Source organism: Lissotriton vulgaris, chromosome 9, assembly GCF_964263255.1.
Source record: "Lissotriton vulgaris chromosome 9, aLisVul1.2, whole genome shotgun sequence".
NCBI lineage: Eukaryota > Metazoa > Chordata > Amphibia > Caudata > Salamandridae > Lissotriton > Lissotriton vulgaris.
The window spans coordinates 32,120,358-32,141,981 of NC_141697.1; the positions used below are offsets into that span (position 1 = coordinate 32,120,358).

The following is a 21,624-nucleotide window of genomic DNA, read 5'->3' on the forward strand; positions in this document are numbered from 1 at the left end:
CAACGGGACCCTACCCTTTTTGTGATGTTTCCGTGGCGATAGGGGCTTCGCCTTATTTGCAAGGCAGCGTTAAGCCACTTAATGTGGCTTAACACTGCTTTGTAAATAAGGCCCCTTTGACGTTATGCTTAGCGTGAAAAGAGTGGGCAGTGGTTGTTGCGGTGGGCGTTGCACCGCAACACCCATTGATTTTGACGCTGCCCCCTGTTTACACGGGCAGCATAAACAGGAGGCAGCCCCAAAATTACGACCAGGGAAAACCTGGTCTTAACTTGGCGAAACAAGGAGAAATGCTTTATTTCTCCTCGTTTTTGCTTTTTCCATGTGTGCTGCCTTGTGCAGCACACATGGAAAAAGCGAAATGTCTTGGATTGTTTATGTGTAGGAAGGTGTCCCTTCCTGCACATAAACAATCCTTTAAAAGAATGACATTTTGTAACTTCCATGTGTGCTACATTAAGCAGCACAGATACAAGTGACAGAATGGCATTTAAAGATTGTTTATGTGCAGGAAGGGGCCCCTTCTTACACATAAACAATCCTCCCCTGCACGCAGACACCCTCGCACTATGGTGCAAGGGAGCCTGCGTTGGCGCTAGACTGCTAAGTGTAGCGCCAGCGCAGGGGGAAACGCAAGGCTGCACCATATCCTTGTAAATATGGTGCAACCTTGCATTTCTGAAGTGGTGGAGTGAGGCGTTAAGCTATGACGGCTAACGCCTCACTCCACCACTTCTTTGTAAATATCCCCCTTAGCATCTCTTATCTTGCTCATGCCCTATGGGAGACCTTTTATAAGAAAGTATGCTCATTCCTAACATCTACTCTGAATTTCTACTTCAGTGCAATTTTGGGTCAGTTTTGACCAAGATTTCCACTGGGACATTCTTGTTTGGTTGGTCCTTCATTTGTTTGCAGCTCTTTCTGCTGGTTTTACTGGAGTGTACCTTGCTTCGGACTCAAGGGGTGCACGGATTGCTTCCAAGTTATGTGATATGTGATAAGGTTATGCCACCCTATGAAGGGATGATGCCAGCTTTGCCATGGTGGGTGTTCTTTGCCTGCGCATGGGGTATTGTCCCTTGAGATGTATTGCTCTTTCTTGGAGACACTACATTTTGAAGGTTCAAGGGCTCTATTTTGTTTTCTTTTAAATGATTGTGTTACTCACGCTTACCTCTCTCATGAAGGTTTTATGGCCACCATTCTTTCTTGGAACATGGTTGTTCTGAGATCACGGTTTGCTGTGTTATCTGGAATGTGGTATCAGAATATTTTTAGCTACTTATCCTGAACCTTTGGAAAGGGTCCAGCCATTCCCTCCATATGCAGACAGATTTGGGATCTGCGATGAACATACTCCGTGGGCATTGCAGATTCTTACAAACCAATCAAACCTTCTGGTGAGCCTCACAAAGAGTCCAGTCCCAGTTGGGAGAACAAGGACTCACTTCAGTATTCACCAGAAGGCCTGCAGAAGATCCCAGTGGTGGTCAGTGCCTGTCGACACTGAAGCGCGATCAAAGGCAGTGAAACTTGATTGGGTCCAGAGCAGTCTCTGCCTGATGGGGAGGGCCTCTGCCTTGGGCTCTCACAAGGAAACCATCTGTAGGGAAGACTGCTGAGCTTCTTCACTAAAGACCACTCAATTACATGATAAACATGTGTATGGACTTCATTAAGGCGGGCTCCTGCACATTGTTAGTGTGTGACGTGAAGTCCTACGGTCTGACTCCATTTTTAAGTAGGCCTGAATCCATCTTAGTTCATGGAGGTCATCCTCTTCTCAACCTTAGGTAATGGGAGTAACCATTTTCCTCAAATTCTGCAGAATCATTGTCATGTCTGCCACTAAAGCAGATGTGGTCTGATCTGAAACTGTGAAAGTGTCAAGTCATTCAGGTAAAAGCATAGCCATAACACCTGATGCAACATCAGTTTGGGACAAGTGTCAACTTATCACTATGTCAAGGTCAAATAAGAACAAAATACAGACATATAACTAAACTAGTGTAGTCTGAATTGACATGTATGTTCATAAGGAAACGGCTGAGACACATACATTGATGCACATAACCTATGTCAGACAGTCCTAAACTTATGTCAGAAATTCCATTCTCTAATAAGATTTACTACATAAAGGCTACTACTAGACCACTTGCCAAGAGAGATCCTTTGCCTAGATTATTGCACGAGATTCTGCCAAAAACGGTCTAACCTTCTGCCAGCGCACTTGAAAGATGCTGCATCTCACCTGCTCCTGATGAAGTCCTGGAGGTAGGGTGCAAACTCAGCACATTGTTGCCGTTCGCAGAGAACACTGCCTTTACGCCTCCGCAGATAATGACAAGGTACGCAGTTCATCTTTTCCCCCTAAGAAACTCTAGATTACAAGTTGTATTTTATATGCACTCTTGTAACACATGGAAGTAGGTTTTAGGGTGTAAGGTTTTAAATGACAAATTTAAACATGTTTGAAACGTTCATTATGTTCTCGTTGCTCATAATGTGTCATCTTGTTATGATATCCTGAGTAGTTATTTTAGATATGCTGTGAAACAGGTTCATTTTGTTGTATTAAATGCTTTTAGTTAAAGTGTCTATTCTTAGTGCAGTGTGTGTGATATTGTGAATAACAAAATAGGTTTGTTTCTGTTACCACAGCGCCCCTAACCCCGTTGTAGCCTGGGTGAGGTTCTGCAGGGCTACAATAATCTGTCTTTCACATTCAGAGCTGGTGCATTGAACTGAGGGGCAGATTTACAAGAAAGTGGTGGAGCGCAGGTTAGCTCTCCAAAATTCATAACGCTGAGCTCCGTCACTTTAGAAACGCAGGGATGCACCATATTTACAATAATGTGGCACATCCCTGCGTTTCTCCCTGCGCTGGCGCTAAATTCAGCTGCCTAGTGCCAACGCAAGCACCATTGCACCAGAGTGCAAATCTAAATGTGAATGTGTTTGTATTTATATAGCGCCTTCGATCCAGAGGTCTCGTAGCGCTGTATTCATACCGCTGTGGAACCCTTCCTGGCTTTCCTGTATACTCCTGGGCACCCCCAAGGTGAAGCCAGGCATCCAAGCGCTGCTGGGGCCGTTGTGGATTAAGCAAGCTATTGCCCAGAGCTGCAGAGTGGGACCCATGATTAGAATAGGCACCGAGGCGAGAATTATCAGGTCCGGTCCGGGGAGATTGAGTCCAAGACCCGCCGAGGAGGGAATTGAACCCTGGTCCCGGGCCAGGCCTCTGCATCAGGGTCTGCCGCTCTAACCACTGAGCCACGCTTCTCCACTGCAAAGGCGGCTGTATTGAGGGAATGATTGTTAATGTGCAAGAAGGTTTCCTTCCTGCACATAAACAATCCAGAATGATGATTTGCAATTGTGCAGCACACGTAGAAGTTGTAAATCGCCCGTTCTGCTCATTAAGCAATCATTCATGGCAATTTGTGTTTCTATGTGCGCTGCACAAGGCAGCACACATAGAAACAACAAAAAGAAGGAGAAATTAAGCATTTCTCCTCGTTTCATCATGTTAAGACCAAGTTTTCCCTGGTCTTAATTTTGGCACCAATTCCTACTTACGCCACCCTTGTAAATAGGGACAAGTGTCAAAATCAATGGGTGTTGCAGCGGAACGCCCACCGCAACACCCATTGTCTACTCCTTTCATGTTAAGTCTAGCATGAAAGGGGGCCTCATTTACAAGGCGGAGCTTAAAGCCGCCTTGTAAATAAGGCGAAGTCCCTATTGCCATAGGACCGTTTTTTAAAATGACGTTCCTGGGCGATAGGGGCTTGTAAATATGCCTCTGAGTTCACCTGTGTCACCCGTGGGTGGAAAAGCAAACGTTGTAGAACACCACCATAGTCATAGTTTACGCAACACCAGCTGACCCTCTTTGCCCTTCCTAACTCCCATATGGCTACCCCCTTCCCCCCCCCCCCCACACCCACAGCACGAGCCACCTTGTCATGGCATGACCATCTCATAATGCACTGTGCGTCTTGTTTGAAGCTCGGTTCTATTGAAGAGAATAGTGAGGTTGTCGAACAGTACCTACCTTGGTGAGGCTGGCATCCTTTGATGTATCGGATGACGCTGATGGTTGTCAGGGTGTTAATGCTGATCAGACCAAACAAGAGGATTAGAAACCCATCTACCTGATGAGAAAGAGAGAAATAACCTTAAGTGGGCCAAGGAGGAGGAGGCAGGAGGTAGGGTTCAGGGCTGATGGGGTGCTAACAAGATGATAGTTTATGACTACGCCCTGTACGTAGGAACTTTGGGGCACATGCATCAACATGAGGAATTGTGATTCCTTAATAGCGATTATTAAGGAATTGCTTTTTAGGAATGTCAATTCCTTATGCATGTAGGTATCACTAAATAAATTGCGATTCCTAAACATTTCCTATTAGCGAATCACAAATTGCGATTCGCTAATAGGGTATACCTTCCCAAGGGGCCCATAGGAATGAATGGGAAACCATTCGCAATTTGCGATTATCAAAAAGATAATCGCAAATTGCGCATGCAATTTTAAGGGTGCTAGGTGGCCAAAAGGCCACCCTGATGGACCCCCAAAATTGGCACGTGTGCACATCTGGCATACACACATGCCCGAAGGGCATGCGAGTGCGCAACTTGGCACTTAGAAAAATGCAATTTTGGGCATTCATCTAAGGAATTACAAATTACCATCAACTTGAAGTTGATGGCAATTTGCAATTCCTTAATGCAAAGTCGCATTCTGAGAATGCTTCTTCCATTGCATTGAGGGAGTCGCAAATTGCGATTCCCTAACTGCATTCGCAAAACAGGTAATCGCAAATTTTGCGTTTACCTATTTTGCGAATGGCTTTGGGCTTGCTGCGTTCCAAAAGGCAAATTACCGTTCGCAAAGGGGCCGAATCGGCGAATCGACACGTTTTTTCGACCGGTAATTAGCTTGATGCATGTGCCCTTAAGTGTAATAATTTACATACAGGCAAGAATGCAATATCATTTGTGTGCAGTTCTAGAAAGTGCACAGCGAATATCTCTCACACTAACTCAACATAATTCATGCAAAATTGTTTATTTCAGTGACAAAGTTCTGCAAACTTTCCAATTTTTGCTTTGGCGAATTTTGAGAAGTTTCCCCAGTTTACCTGGGCCAGTGCACAAAGTTTTCTGCATCGCGTGATGATTTTCACTCTAATTGAACACAGCCAACGCACTGTTTTTGGAAAGTGCATTGAACGTGAAACGATGTTATTGCTGTTAAAGAAGTCTCTGTGCGCATTAAATGATCCAACGAAGCAAAATGTTCACGTGGGATTGTCAAGGTAGAAAACTATGCAGATCTTGGGGAATAAACCATTACAAATTCACCCACGTATTATTATTTTGCAGACCTCACCCACTTCCTTTCTGGTCCATCACAAAGGTTGAGATAAAGATCCCAGACCCTACATTTACCAAGTAGACCCACCGACAGACCGTTATGCACAGTTTGGCGCTTGCGGCATCGCCCACTTACCTTACAAGTCCACAAGGAACCGATGAGGAACCCGTCGTCCCTGAACACATGGAATATTTCCAGAACTCCTCTGGAGTACCCAAAGATGGAGATCCCAGCATCCGCGATGGCCAGATTGAAGGTGAGGTAGTCTTGGGGGTCCAGGGAGCGCCTGCGACTGTACATGATAAAAATGACTGCGCCGTTGCCCAGCCAGGAGAGCGAGCCTGGGGTGGTGAGAAGAAGAAGGCTGGCCTGAGACACTCATTCACTTACAACCTGCAGAAAGATCCACCTCAAACTGAAGAAAGAGAATAAGCATCTGGTGTCCAGGGAACTAGTGAAAGGGGAACTTGGACCCACATGCATACCAGAGAGGCTTCTAGCAACCAGACACTAACCACATACATCCAGCGGCACTGCCAAAATGGAGAGCTTCCGGGTTCAAACTGAAGGCGGTGATCCAGCACCGGTGAGCAACCGTAAGAGCGATTCAGCACTTACCAATTAACCTACAGGAAGATCTGCACCCCCATACAAGCTGATAAAGGGTCTAGAAACCATATACAAAAGAAGAGGGATCCTACCCACCTACATCGTGTTGAGGGATTTAGCAGTGATGTGCAAACGGTAGAGGAATCTAATACCCACATACAGACTGCAGAGAAGATGGATCATCTGGGACATATGCAGACTAGTGTCAACTAGAAACTGTAGAGGGATATAAAACCCACATTGAAAAAGAGCAGGTAGCACCCACATGCGAAACAAAGAGGAATCTACCACCCATCGCAAAACAAGGAGCGATCTAGCAACAGAACAAACTCAAAAGAGATCTAGCATTCACCTAGGAAACTAAAGAATGATCTGCACCCCGTACAAACTGAAGAGGGATCTACTACCTACATAGAACCCAAAGTGTGATCTAGCACCCACATACAAATGAAGAGGGATCTTGAACCAGAACAAACTCAAAAGAGATCTAGCATTCACCTAGGAAACTAAAGAATGATCTGCACCCCGTACAAATGAAGAGGGATCTACTACCCACATAGAACCTGAAGTGTGATCTAGAACCCACATACAAATGAAGAGGGATCTAGTACCAGAACAAACTCAAAAGAGATCTAGCATTCACCTAGGAAACTAAAGAATGATCTGCACCCCGTACAAATGAAGAGGGATCTACTACCTACATAGAACCCGAAGTGTGATCTAGAACCCACATACAAATGAAGAAGGATCTAGTACCAGAACAAACTCAAAAGAGATCTAGCATTCACCTAGGAAACTAAAGAATGGTCTGCACCCCGTACAAACTGAAGAGGGATCTACTACCTACATAGAACCCGAAGTGTGATCTAGCACCCACTTACAAATGAAGAGGGATCTAGTACCAGAACAAACTCAAAAGAGATCTAGCATTCACCTAAGAAACTAAAGAATGGTCTGCACCCCGTACAAACTGAAGAGGGATCTACTACCTACATAGAACCCGAAGTGTGATCTAGCACCCACATACAAATGAAGAGGGATCTAGTACCAGAACAAACTCAAAAGAGATCTAGCATTCACCTAAGAAACTAAAGAATGGTCTGCACCCTGTACAAACTGAAGAGGGATCTACTACCTACATAGAACCCAAAGTGTGATCTAGCACCCACATACAAATGAAGAGGGATCTAGTACCAGAACAAACTCAAAAGAGATCTAGCATTCACCTAAGAAACTAAAAAATGGTCTGCACGCCGTACAAACTGAAGAGGGATCTACTACCTACATAGAACCTGAAGTGTGATCTAGCACCCACTTACAAATGAAGAGGGATCTAGTACCAGAACAAACTCAAAAGAGATCTAGCATTCAACTAAGAAACTAAAGAATGATCTGCACCCCGTACAAACTGAAGAGGAATCTACTACCTACATAGAACCCAAAGTGTGATCTAGCACCCACTTACAAATGAAGAGGGATCTAGTACCAGAACAAACTCAAAAAAGATCTAGCATTCACCTACGAAACTAAAGAATGGTCTGCACCCCGTACTAACTGAAAAGGGATCTACTACCTACATAGAACCCGAAGTGTGATCTAGCACCCACATACACATGAAGAGGGATCTAGTACCAGAACAAACTCAAAAGAGATCTAGCATTCACCCAAGAAACTAAAGAATGATCTGCACCCCGTACAAACTGAAGAGGGATCTACTACCTACATAGAACCCGAAGTGTGATCTAGCACCCACATACAAATGAAGAGGGATCTAGAACAAGAACAAACTCAAAAGAGATCTAGCATTCACCTAAGAAACTAAAAAATGATCTGCACCCCATACAAACTGAAGAGGGATCTACTACCTACATAGAACCCAAAGTGTGATCTAGCACCCACATACAAATGAAGAGGGATCTAGTACCAGAACAAACTCAAAAGAGATCTAGCATTCACCTAAGAAACTAAAGAATGATCTGCACCCCGTACAAACTGAAGAGGAATCTACTACCTACATAGAACCCAAAGTGTGATCTAGCACCCACATACAAATGAAGAGGGATCTAGTACCAGAACAAACTCAAAAGAGATCTAGCATTCACCTAAGAAACTAAAGAATGATCTGCACCCCGTACAAACTGAAGAGGAATCTACTACCTACATAGAACCCAAAGTGTGATCTAGCACCCACATACAAATGAAGAGGGATCTAGTACCAGAACAAACTCAAAAGAGATCTAGCATTCACCTAGGAAACTAAAGAATGATCTGCACCCCGTACAAACTGAAGAGGAATCTACTACCTACATAGAACCCGGAATGTGATCTAGCACCCACATACAAATGAAGAGGGATCTAGTACCAGAACAAACTCAAAAAAGATCTAGCATTCACCTAAGAAACTAAAGAATGGTCTGCACCCCGTACAAACTGAAGAGGGATCTACTACCTACATAGAACCCGAAGTGTGATCTAGCACCCACATACAAATGAAGAGGGATCTAGTACCAGAACAAACTCAAAAGAGATCTAGCATTCACCTAAGAAACTAAAGAATGGTCTGCACCCCGTACAAACTGAAGAGGGATCTACTACCTACATAGAACCCGAAGCACCCACATACAAATGAAGAGGGATCTAGTACCAGAACAAACTCAAAAGAGATCTAGCATTCACCTAAGAAACTAAAGAATGGTCTGCACCCCGTACAAACTGAAGAGGGATCTACTACCTACATAGAACCCGAAGTGAGATCTAGCACCCACATACAAATGAAGAGGGATCTAGTACCAGAACAAACTCAAAAGAGATCTAGCATTCACCTAAGAAACTAAAGAATGGTCTGCACGCCGTACAAACTGAAGAGGGATCTACTACCTACATAGAACCCGAAGTGTGATCTAGCACCCACTTACCAATGAAGAGGGATCTAGTACCAGAACACACTCAAAAGAGATCTGACATTCACCTAAGAAACTAAAGAATGGTCTGCACCCCGTACAAACTGAAGAGGGATCTACTACCTACATAGAACCCGAAGTGTGATCTAGCACCCACATATAAATGAAGAGGGATCTAGTACTAGAACAAACTCAAAAGAGATCTAGCATTCACCTAAGAAACTAAAGAATGGTCTGCACCCCGTACAAACTGAAGAGGGATCTACTACCTACATAGAACCCGAAGTGAGATCTAGCACCCACATACAAATGAAGAGGGATCTAGTACCAACCTACATAGTGTTGAGGGATCTAGTAGCGATCTGCAAACGGTAGAGGAATCTAATACCCACATACAGACTGAAGAGAAGATGGAGCATCTGGGACATATGCAGACTAGTGTCAACTAGAAACTGTAGAAGGATCTAAAACCCACATTGAAAAAGAGCAGGTAGCTCCCACATGCGAAACGAAGAGGAATTTACCACCCACCGCAAAACAAGGAGCGATCTAGCACCAGAACAAACTCAAAAGAGATCTAGCATTCACCTAAGAAACTAAAAAATGATCTGCACCCCGTACAAACTGAAGAGGGATCTACTACCTACATAGAACCCAAAGTGTGATCTAGCACCCACATACAAATGAAGAGGGATCTAGTACCAGAACAAACTCAAAAGAGATCTAGCATTCACCTAGGAAACTAAAGAATGATCTGCACCCCGTACAAACTGAAGAGGGATCTACTACCTACATAGAACCCAAAGTGTGATCTAGCACCCACATACAAATGAAGAGGGATCTAGTACCAGAACAAACTCAAAAGAGATATAGCATTCAACTAAGAAACTAAAGAATGATCTGCACCCCGTACAAACTGAAGAGGGATTTACGACCTACATAGAACCTGAAGTGTGATCTAGCACCCACTTACAAATGAAGAGGGATCTAGTACCAGACAAACTCAAAAGAGATCTAGCATTCACCTAAGACACTAAAGAATGATCTGCACCCCGTACAAACTGGAGGGATCTACTACCTACATAGAACCTGATGTGTGATCTAGCACCCACATACAAATAAAGAGGGATCTACTACCAGAACAAACTCAAAAGAAATCTAGCATTCACCTAAGAAACTAAAGAATGATCTGCACCCCGTACAAACTGAAAAGGGATCTACTACCTACATAGAACCTGAAGAGTGATCTAGCACCCGCATACAAATGAAGAGGGATCTAGTACCAGAACAAATTTAAACGAGATCTAGCATTCACCTAAGAAACTAAAGAATGATCTGCACCCCGTACAAACTGAAAAGGGATCTACTACCTACATAGAACCCGAAGTGTGATCTAGCACCCACATACAAATGAAGAGGGATCTAGTACAAGAACAAACTCAAAAGAGATCTAGCATTCAACTAAGAAACTAAAGAATGATCTGCACCCCGTACAAACTGAAGAGGGATCTACTACCTACATAGAACCTGAAGTGTGATCTAACACCCACTTACAAATGAAGAGGGATCTAGTACCAGACAAACTCAAAAGAGATCTAGCATTCACCTAAGAAACTAAAGAATGATCTGCACCCCGTACAAACTGGAGGGATCTACTACCTACATAGAACCTGATGTGTGATCTAGCACCCACATACAAATGAAGAGGGATCTACTACCAGAACAAACTCAAAAGAGATCTAGCATTCACCTAAGAAACTAAAGAATGATCTGCACCCCGTACAAACTGAAAAGGGATCTACTACCTACATAGAACCTGAAGAGTGATCTAGCACCCACATACAAATGAAGAGGGATCTAGTACCAGAACAAACTCAAAAGAGATCTAGCATTCACCTAAGAAACTAAAGAATGATCTGCACCCCGTACAAACTGAAAAGGGATCTACTACCTACATAGAACCTGAAGTGTGATCTAGCACCCACATACAAATGAAGAGGGATCTAGTACCAGAACAAACTCAAAAGAGATCTAGCATTCAACTAAGAAACTAAAGAATGATCTGCACCCCGTACAAACTGAAAAGGGATCTACTACCTACATAGAACCTGAAGTGTGATCTAGTACCCACATACAAATGAAGAGGGATCTAGTACCAGAACAAACTCAAAAGAGATCTAGCATTCACCTAGGAAACTAAAGAATGATCTGCACCCCATACAAACTGAAGAGGGATCTACTACCTACATAGAACCTGAAGTGTGATCTAGCACCCACATACAAATGAAGAGGGATCTAGTACCAGAACAAACTCAAAAGAGATCTAGAATTCACCTAGGAAACTAAAGAATGATCTGCACCCCGTACAAACTGAAGAGGTATTTACTACCTACATAGAACCTGAAGTGTGATCTAGCACCCACTTCCAAATGAAGAGGGATCTAGTACCAGACAAACTCAAAAGAGATCTAGCATTCACCTAAGACACTAAAGAATGATCTGCACCTCGTACAAACTGAAGAGGGGTCTACTACCTACATAGAACCTGATGTGTGATCTAGCACCCACATACAAATGAAGAGGTATCTAGTACCAACCTACATAGTGTTGAGGGATCAAGTAGCGATATGCAAACGGTAGAGGAATCTAAACCCACATACAGACTGAAGAGAAGATGGATCATCTGGGACATATGCAGACTAGTGTCAACTAGAAACTGTAGAAGGATCTAAAACCCACATTGAAAAAGATCAGGTAGCTCCCACATGCGAAACGAAGAGGAATCTACCACCCATCGCAAAACAAGGAGCGATCTAGCACCAGAACAACTCAAAAGAGATCTAGCATTCACCTAGGAAACTAAAGAATGATCTGCACCCCGTACAAATGAAGAGGAATCTAGGACATATTGTTGAGGGATTCAGCATCAAGGTAAAAGCTAAAGAGGAATCTAGAACCCACATGCAAACTGATCTGGGATCTAGAACACATACAGATAGTAGAAATAGAAGGTGGATATGAAATCTACTTTAAAAACAGATTCATGGTGTACCCACACACAAAATGAAGACGAATCTACAGCCCATGTATAAAATGAAGATGGATCTAGCATTAGTGTATAGATTGAAGAGGGATCTTAGTATCGCATAGAAACTGAAGAGGGATCTAACACCACTCAGAAGCTGGAGGGGATCTAGCATGGCATGGAAACTGAATAGGAGTCCCAGCATCCCACGGGAACTGAAGAGAGATCCTAGCATCACACAAACTGAACAGGGATCTAGCTTCACACAGAAATTGAAGAGGGATCTAGCATCACACAAAAGCTGACGAGAGATCCTAGTGCACACAGAAACTGAAGATGAATGTAGCATCACAAAGAAGCTGAAGAGAGATCTAACACCACTCAGAAACTGAAGGGGGATCTAACATCACACAGAAACTGAAGGGGGATTTAGCATCGCATGGAAACTGAACAGGAATCCCAGCATCCCACAGAAACTGAAGGATCTAGTATCACACAGAAACTGAACAGAGATCCAGCATTACACAAAAACTGAAGAGAGATCCTAGCATCCCATAGAAACTGAAGAGGGATTCTAGCATCACACAAAGTGAACAGGGATCTAGCTTCACACAGAAATTGAAGAGGGATCTAGCATCACACAAAAGCTGACGAGAGATCCTATTATCACACAGAAACTGAAGGCGGATGAACAGTCACCACACACCACCAATGAGACAAACCTGCAAACACACCATCTACTGCTGATGAACACTCACCACACACCACCAGTGAGACAAACCTGTGAACGCATCATCTACTGCTCATGAACAGTCACCACACACCACCAGTGACACAAACCTGCAAACACACAATCTACTGCTGATGAACACACCACCAGAGAGAAAAACCTGTGAACACACCATCTACTGCTGAAGAACAGTCACCACACACCACTGGGGAGACAGAACTGTGAACACACTATCTACTGCTGATGAACAGTCACCACACACCACCAGTGACACAAACCTGTGAACACAACATCTACGGCTGATGAACACACCACTGGTGACACAGACCTGTGAACACCACATCTACTGCAGATGAACAGTCGCCATACACACCAGTGAGACAAACCTGTGAACACACCGTCGTCTGCTCATGAACACACCACCAGTGAGACAAACCTGCAAACAAACCATGTAGTGCTGATGAACACACCACTGGGGAGACAGACCTGTGAACACAACATACTGCTCATGAACAGTCACCACACACCACAGGGGAGACAGACCTGTGAACACACCATCTACTGCTTATGAACAGTCACCACACACCACCAGCGGGACAAACCTGCGAACACACCATCTACTGCTGATGAACAGTCACCACACACCATCAGTGACATAAAACTGCAAACACACCATCTACTGCTGATGAACAGTCACCACTCACCACCAGTGAGACAAACCTGCGAACACACCATCTACTGCTGCTGAACACACCACTGGGCAGACAGACCTGTGAACACCACATCTACTGCAGATGAACAGTCACCACACACCACCAGTGAGACAAACCTGTGAACACACCATCGACTGCTCATGAACACACTACCAGTGATACAAACCTGCAAACATACCATCTACTGCTCATGAACACACCACTGGGGAGACAGACCTGTGAACACAACATCTACTACTCATGAACAGACACCACACAACACAGGGGAGACAGACCTGTGAACACACCATCTACTGCTTATGAACAGTCACCACACACGACCAGCGAGACAAACCTGCCAACACACCATCTACTGCTGATGAACAGTCACCACACACCACAAGTGACACAATCTTGCGAACACACCATCTACGGCTGATGAACAGTCACCACACACCACCAGAGAGACAAACCTGTGAACACGCCATCTACTGCTGATGAACACACCACCGGAGAGATAAACCAGCGAACACAACATCTACTGCTGATGAACAGTCACCAGACACCACCAGTGAGACAAACCTGCAAACACACATCTACTGCTCATGAACACACCACCGTAGTGATAAAACAGCGAAAACACCATCTACTGCTGATGAACAGTCACCACACACCACCACTGAGACAAACCTGTGAACACATCATCTACTGCTGATGAACACATCACCAGTGAGACAAACCTGCAAACACACCATTTACTAATGATGGACAGTCACCACACACCATCAGTGAGACAAACCATCAGTGAGACAAACCTGCAAACAAACCATCTACTGCTGATGAACAGTCACCACCCAGCACCGGGAAGACAGACCTGCAAACGCACCATCTACTACTCATGAACACACCACCGGAGAGACAAACCTGCAAACACACCATCCACTGCTGATGAACATTCACCACATGCCACCAGTGAGGCAAACCTACGAACACACCATCTACTGCTGATGAACAGTCACCACATACCACCAGAGAGACAAACCTCTGAACACACCATCTACTGCTGATGAACACACCACCGGAGTGACAAACCTGAGAGCACACCATCTACTGCTCATGAACAGTCACCACACACCATCTACTACTGATGAACAGTCACCACACACCACCCATGAGACAAAACTGCAAACACACTATTTACTGCTGATGACATTCACCACACACCACCAGTGAGATAAACCTGCGAACACACCATCTAATGCTCATGAACACACCACCGGTGAGACAAACCTGCAAACACACCATCTACTGTTGATGAGCAGTCATCACACACCACCAGTGAGACAAACCTGTGAACACACCATCTACTGTTGATGAACAGTCACCACACACCACAAGCGAGACAAACCTGTGAACACACCATCTACTGCTGATGAAAACACCACCGGAGAGAAAAAACCTGCAAACACACCATCTACTGCTCATGAACAGTCACCACACACCACCAGGGAGGTAGACTTGCAAACACACCATCTACTACTGATGAACATTCACCACACACCACCAGTGAGACAAACGTGCAAACACACCATCTACTTTTCATGAACTCACCACCAGTGAGACAAACCTGCGAACTCACCATCTACTGCTGATGAGCAGTCACCACACACCACAGGGGTGACAGACCTGCAAACACACAATTTACCCCAGACATGGTGTCCATGGGTTGTGGGCTGAGTAGAGATAAAGGATATTGTAAAGGATAAAGTAAACTGATAGGGCTTAAGCTAAGATCTACACTTCAGTTAAAGAGTAAATGTTGTGAAAGTTTACTTATTACCACAACATTGTTGGAATTCAAGAAGAAATATAAAGCTACACTTTTTTGTCACTACCTTTTTATCATTACATTTTTAAAATTGACTCTTTCATTGATATTGTTTTCTTTTTTTTTACGTACAATTCTCCATCCTGTCCTCTTCTAAACAGAGGAAACCCTGCCCTGACTGTCAGGTGACAGTGTGTGCACTCAACCAGGGACACTTGGCAGTCTACTTAGTGTGCACTCACCCAGGGAGGGCCAGTGATGTAGTGTGCACTCACCTAGGGACTGTCTTGGGACACAGAAGTTTGCACTCAGTCAGCCTGTGTTGTGGAATCAGACTGAAGCTTCACTCACTTGTGGATGGTGAAGGGAATGGAGTGTGCACTCACCCAGGGACAGCAGGTATATGCCGATGATGCTCTCCCACTCCTCAGATACCCTTAGGACAGCGGTACTGTAGTCTGGCTGCAAGTTGGATCTGGTCTTCAGGAACCCCTCCATCCGAACGACTTACAATGGTCCGGGTTGGTGCAGGTGCCAGTCTGGGTGAGTAAAAAGCCAGGGACTTGAACTGCCAAGGCTGACCCAGACGAAGAAGAATGATGACCGAGAATGGCTCCAACATGCATTGAGTCAGCATCGAACACAACACTGGCTGTTTCCACCTTTATGCTTCTTCAGGGCTCTGTTCTCCACGTCAAGCCCTTCTTGGAGCTCAACCAGATCTCCTCCTCTTATAGGGAAGGCTGGTCGAAGGGCCAGTGGGCAGCATCCGGAAGCCATGGGTCAGCTGCTACACGTCATTTACATCGGAGTACTAGCCAGCCTGTCCACCTGCCACCAGTAATCCCTCCAGCCCTTGTGCTGAGCTGATCTCTGGGACAGATCTCTTATCAGAGGAGAACAGCCTAATCCTTAGAGTGCATTAAGCTGCTCAGGGCATGTTGCTAAAAACCTCAGTTAAATCTACGTTTTCTAGCAATGACCTTTGTGCATAGATCAGGTGCAGTGCAATGGGCATAGGCACATTTTCACACAGACATGGGCACCGTTCATTTTGTTACCTTTGGGTGGCTCTTACCGCACAAAGGCACCTTCAGAGCTCTGGTCAGAAGTTAAGACTTAGATTGCATTGTGATGGAAAGTATTAGAACATATGGTATTCACTTGCTACATGTACTGGTACATAGCACATGGAAGTGTTGGAAAGTACCAGGTCATACGGTATTGACTCGCTGCATGTATTGATGCATGGCACATGGAGGTGTTGGAAAGTACCAGGACAGACGGTATTGACTCGCTGCATGTATTGATACATGGCACATGGAAGTGTAGGAAAGTACCAGGACAGACGGTATTGACTCGCTGCATGTATTGATACATGGCACATGGAAGTGTAGGAAAGTACCAGGACAGACGGTATTGACTCGCTGCATGTATTAATGCATGGCACATGGAGGTGTTGGAAAGTACCAGGACAGACGGTATTGACGTGCTGCATGTATTGATGCATGGCACATGGAGGTGTAGGAAAGTACCAGGACAGACGGTATTGACTCGCTGCATGTATTGATAAATGGCACATGGAAGTGTAGGAAAGTACCAGGACAGACGGTATTGACTCACTGCATGTATTGATACATGGCACATGGAAATGTAGGAAAGTACCAGGACAGACCGTATTGACTCGCTGCATGAATTGATGCATGGCACATGGAGGTGTAGGAAAGTACCAGGACAGACGGTATTGACTCGCTGCATGTATTGATGCATGGCACATGGAGGTGTTGGAAAGTACCAGGACAGACGGTATTGACTCGCTGCATGTATTGCTGCATGGCACATGGAAGTGTAGGAAAGTACCAGGACATCCGGTATTGACTCGCTGCATGTATTGATGCATGGCACATGGAGGTGTTGGAAAGTACCAGGACAGACGGTATTGACTCGCTGCATGTATTGATGCATGGCACATGGAGGTGTTGGAAAGTACCAGGACAGACGGTATTGACTCGCTGCATGTATTGATGCATGGCACATGGAGGTGTAGGAAAGTACCAGGACAGACGGTATTGACTCGCTGCATGTATTGATGCATGGCACATGGAGGTGTAGGAAAGTACCAGGACAGACGGTATTGACTCACTGCATGTATTGATACATGGCACATGGAGATGTAGGAAAGTACCAGGACAGACGGTATTGACTCGCTGCATGCATTGATGCATGGCACATGGAGGTGTAGGAAAGTACCAGGACAGACGGAATTGACTCGCTGCATGTATTGATGCATGGCACATGGAGGTGTAGGGAAGTACCAGGACAGACGGTATTGACTCGCTGCATGTATTGATGCATGGCACATGGAGGTGTTGGAAAGTACCAGGACATATGGTATTGACTCGCTGCATTTATTGATGCATGGCACATGGAGGTGTTGGAAAGTACCAGGACAGACGTTATTGACTCGCTGCATGTATTGATGCATGGCACATGGAGGTGTAGGAAAGTACCAGGACAGACGGTATTGACGTGCTGCATGTATTGATGCATGGCACATGGAGGTGTAGGAAAGTACCAGGACAGACGGTATTGACTCGCTGCATGTATTGATGCATGGCACATGGAGGTGTAGGAAAGTACCAGGACAGACGGTATCGACTCGCTGCATGCATTGATGCATGGCACATGGAGGTGTTGGAAAGTACCAGGACAGACGGTATTGACTCGCTGCATGTATTGATGCATGGCACATGGAGGTGTAGGAAAGTACCAGGACAGACGGTATTGACTCGCTGCATGTATTGATGCATGGCACATGGAGGTGTAGGAAAGTACCAGAACAGACGGTATTGACTCGCTGCATGTATTGATGCATGGCACATGGAGGTGTAGGAAAGTACCAGAACAGACGGTATTGACTCGCTGCATGTATTGATGCATGGCACATGGAGGTGTTGGAAAGTACCAGGACAGACGGTATTGACTCGCTGCATGTATTGATGCATGGCAAATGGAGGTGTAGGAAAGTACCAGGACAGACGGTATTGACTCGCTGCTTGTTTTGGTTCATAGTGCATGAAAGTGTTGAAAAGCACCGGGACATACGGTATTGACTTGCTGCGTGCATTGGTACATAGCGCTTGAAGGTGCCGTTGGCTCCCGCTCTGGCGCGAACCTGGACAAAGGACATGGGAGTACCCTCCCCACTCTCCAGCCCCTCCTCTGGGACGAACCCCTGAATCATCCCAACAATTTCCTTAGGGTACTTAAGGGCTTACCTGGGGGTGGGTCCCTAGATTTGTCATGGGATTTGCTTCAGATCTCATTCTGTGTCCTCTTCAACCGTCATTCTGACCGAGTCGGACTACCGCATTGGACTTTGCTTTAGGAACCGAGCCTGCAACTGGGAAGACTCCGTCCGTCCAGATCTCTTAGTTCTGCAAGCATGCTGCCACATCAGTGTCCGTGCTCCATACAGGTTCCATCCAAGTCCTGTTGACATCTAAAGACACCCAAAGAAATCTCCCTTGGAGTGACGGAGTCACTCCCCTGCATCCATAGGCACCACAACGTAGCTGACCAATTTGCTGATCTTGTTCTCCTACGGACTCCGACAGTTTCAGTAATACCGGTGGCAGTTCTGCAACTCCCTCAAGACCTGCACTGTCTTCAGAGCAAGTCTGAGGCCAGGATCTCTCATCGACACCATCGGAACAGAGCCCCTGTGCACCGCATCTGCTGGCTGTTGCTAAGGCTGGGCGACTCTCGCCTCCAGAGATCTTCAGGCCCTGTCAAGGGTTGTTAGACCTGGCACCATTGGCGTGGGTCTCCCCTACATTTGTTGCTGTTGCCTCATGTGTTTTGCTGGTGTTAGCTGTTCAGAGCACTGTGCCACTGCCAATCAGTGCCACAGTGCAAGTGCTCCCTGTATAAAGTGTATATGTTGATTGGTTTCCATGATTGGCTTATTTTGTTTACAATCAGACCCCAGTAAAGTGCACCAGTAGTGCCCAGGGTTTGTACATCCAAATGCTGCTAGTGGGCCTGCAGCATTGGTTGTGCCACCCACAGAAGCAGCTCTGTAAAATGTGTCTAAGGTCTGCTATTGCAGAATCTGTGTGCAATCTGGTACTGACCGGGCAAGTGCACCTACTTGCTAGCTCCTAAACCTTCCCTTAGCTTGATATTAGTCAACCCTATGGTAGGCCCAAAGGCAGGGTGCATTGTAAGCATAAGTTAGGACAATCCCTGATGTCTGTGGCTGTCCTAATAGTGAATTACAGCCATTTTCGTTTTTCACTATTGCAAGGCTACCTGTTCTCATAGGCCAGAATGGGCTGTTAGTATTGTTACATCCTATGATCCTAACAGACTCCTGGGGTCCAGTGGGCCCACAATGTCAATTCCCACTCGCCGGAATGGGGTACTGACTACAGGGAATGGCTGGAGAGGAGCCTTTTGCTTCCTCCCACTCTTTCCACTTGCCTGGTAAGTCTGGCAGGTCCTACAGTAAGCATATGAGTTCCTGTGCATCTGAGGCCAATAAAAGTGGGTGACAAGCCTTTCATATGTCTTGCCCTGCCCCAAATGCCCTGCCAATGGCACATCGTGAGCCAGCCCCAGTAGAAAGACTCTGAATCTCTGGGGTACCACCAGCGCATGGGCTGACCCAGGCTCAGCAACCTTAGGCTCTGAATACAGGAGGTCATTCTCCCAATAAATTAAATGTGTTCCAGATTGATCACCGTTAGCCTGGTCTGCAGCCTGCTGCTGCAGACCTTTGGGGGAAGGACATTCATTTTGCACCCTGCAGAATTCCTCCCTAGAGGGGCCTCCTTCCTGCTGCCAATGGGTCAGCTCAGGCAGGCCCCCAGTTCACCTATCTGTCCCCCTGTAGGTTCCAGGGCATCCCCTCAAGGTCTGCTTCCTCCTGGACCGTGTGAACAACAGGGGCCGGTTTCCCGCGCCTCCGGTGCCTTCTCTCTAAGGCCGGTCCCTGGGCTTCTCCCTCAGGCTCCAGGACCTCTTGAGCACCCCTACTGGCTGTCATTGACCGTGTGGTCACGCACGCCCAGTCAGGCAGGCCCACCATCCTCAGGTGAGCCTTCTTCTTCTCCACCTTTTCCCAAGGGGAGCTCTCCAAGTCGTTCCCCAACAAACAGTCTACAGGCATGGCAGTTCTCACAGCTACTTGAAGAGTACCATAGACCCCCCCCCCCCACAGAGACCCCCCCTCACTCAAAGGGAACCTGAGCCATTGGAAAACGACTCTCTGTGTTGTCAGCGTTGACAACACGGCAGTATGCATGGGGAACAACCTGCTCTTGAGACACCAGGTGATGCTTGACAGCAGTCACACTGGCTCCTGTATCTCTAAGAGCCTCCACCCTTTGGCCATTCTTGGTCCCCCACTGCCCATATTTCTTAGTGTTAGTGAAATGGTCCCTGAGAACCAACTGCCCTCTGTCTCCTAAAGAGATCAGGGTCATCTGAACGGGATCCCACCCACCTTGGACTTCTACCTCCTCCCCAAAGGCTACACTAGCCATCTGCCTGGGCGGAGCACCAGTGGGTGCTGGTTTACCAAACAGGCGACACTTGAGATCATTGGCAAAATGACCCAGTTCACCACACTTGTACCACTTCAGGGGCCCTCTTTGAACAGGAATACATGTCGGGGCCCCAGCGGGTTTCTGGGGTGGGGGAGGCTGAGAACCTTTCCCTTGGTTCCCTTGGGGATTACTTTGGGGCCTCTTTTGAAACTCCCTCTGTTTGCCCTTGTCCCCCCACTCCTCTGCTGGGGACCCTACCCACCCTTGGCAGAGTCTCCCACTGGACCCTTGTGGACCCTGGTGCTGAGCCAGCGGTCCGCCCCCTCAGCAAGCTTCCTAGGGTTAGTCAGCTTGCTATCAATCAGGTGCTGGCTTAGCTCAGGAAAACAATTACTAGACAAGTGCTCCCATGCAATTAAATCAAAGAGACCTTGAAAATCATTAACTTTGCTACCCTTCACCCAAACATCCAGTGCTCTGCAGAAAAAAGTTACATACTCAACATACGTACTGTTAGGAATCTTTGCACAACCCCTGAACCTCTGTCTGTACAATTCAGGAGTTAACCCATACCTGGTCTTTAAAGCTTCCTTCATGTGTGGGTAAGAATTATGAACCTCAGAGGGCAAATCTAGCAGTGCGTCCCGCCGCTCGCTAAGGAACTGCCCCCACAACCCCGCTCCCCAATCTCTCTCAGGGACCCCGTGGGAAGACTTGGCTACCTCATAGGCCTTGAACCAATGCCCTATGTCATCATTCTTAAAAAACTCTTTTACCACTTCTTTTGGTATGTACACCCTTGATTCTACCTGCACTGGCGTTGTGCTGCCACCAGAGGGAGGATGTTCCAAACTTTTAACTTCAACTCCATCTCCCTCAATTTCATCTCTTGTTCCATC

At 46.1% G+C, this 21,624-nt stretch overlaps 1 protein-coding gene across 1 annotated transcript in view; it reads right to left on the reverse strand.

The window, feature by feature from the left end:
* The window catches only part of LOC147689572 (uncharacterized), a 125,352-nt gene extending 109,681 nt beyond the window's left edge, over nucleotides 1–15,671 (reverse strand). The window contains exons 1-3 of the mRNA XM_086938116.1: nucleotides 15,560–15,671; nucleotides 5,525–5,730; nucleotides 4,064–4,163 (exon numbers count right to left, since the gene is read on the reverse strand). Of these exons, the coding sequence (XP_086794242.1) occupies nucleotides 4,064–4,163; nucleotides 5,525–5,730; nucleotides 15,560–15,671 (418 nt within the window). The remainder of the gene's footprint in view (nucleotides 1–4,063; nucleotides 4,164–5,524; nucleotides 5,731–15,559) is intronic.
* Between the last annotated feature and the right edge of the window lie 5,953 nt (nucleotides 15,672–21,624).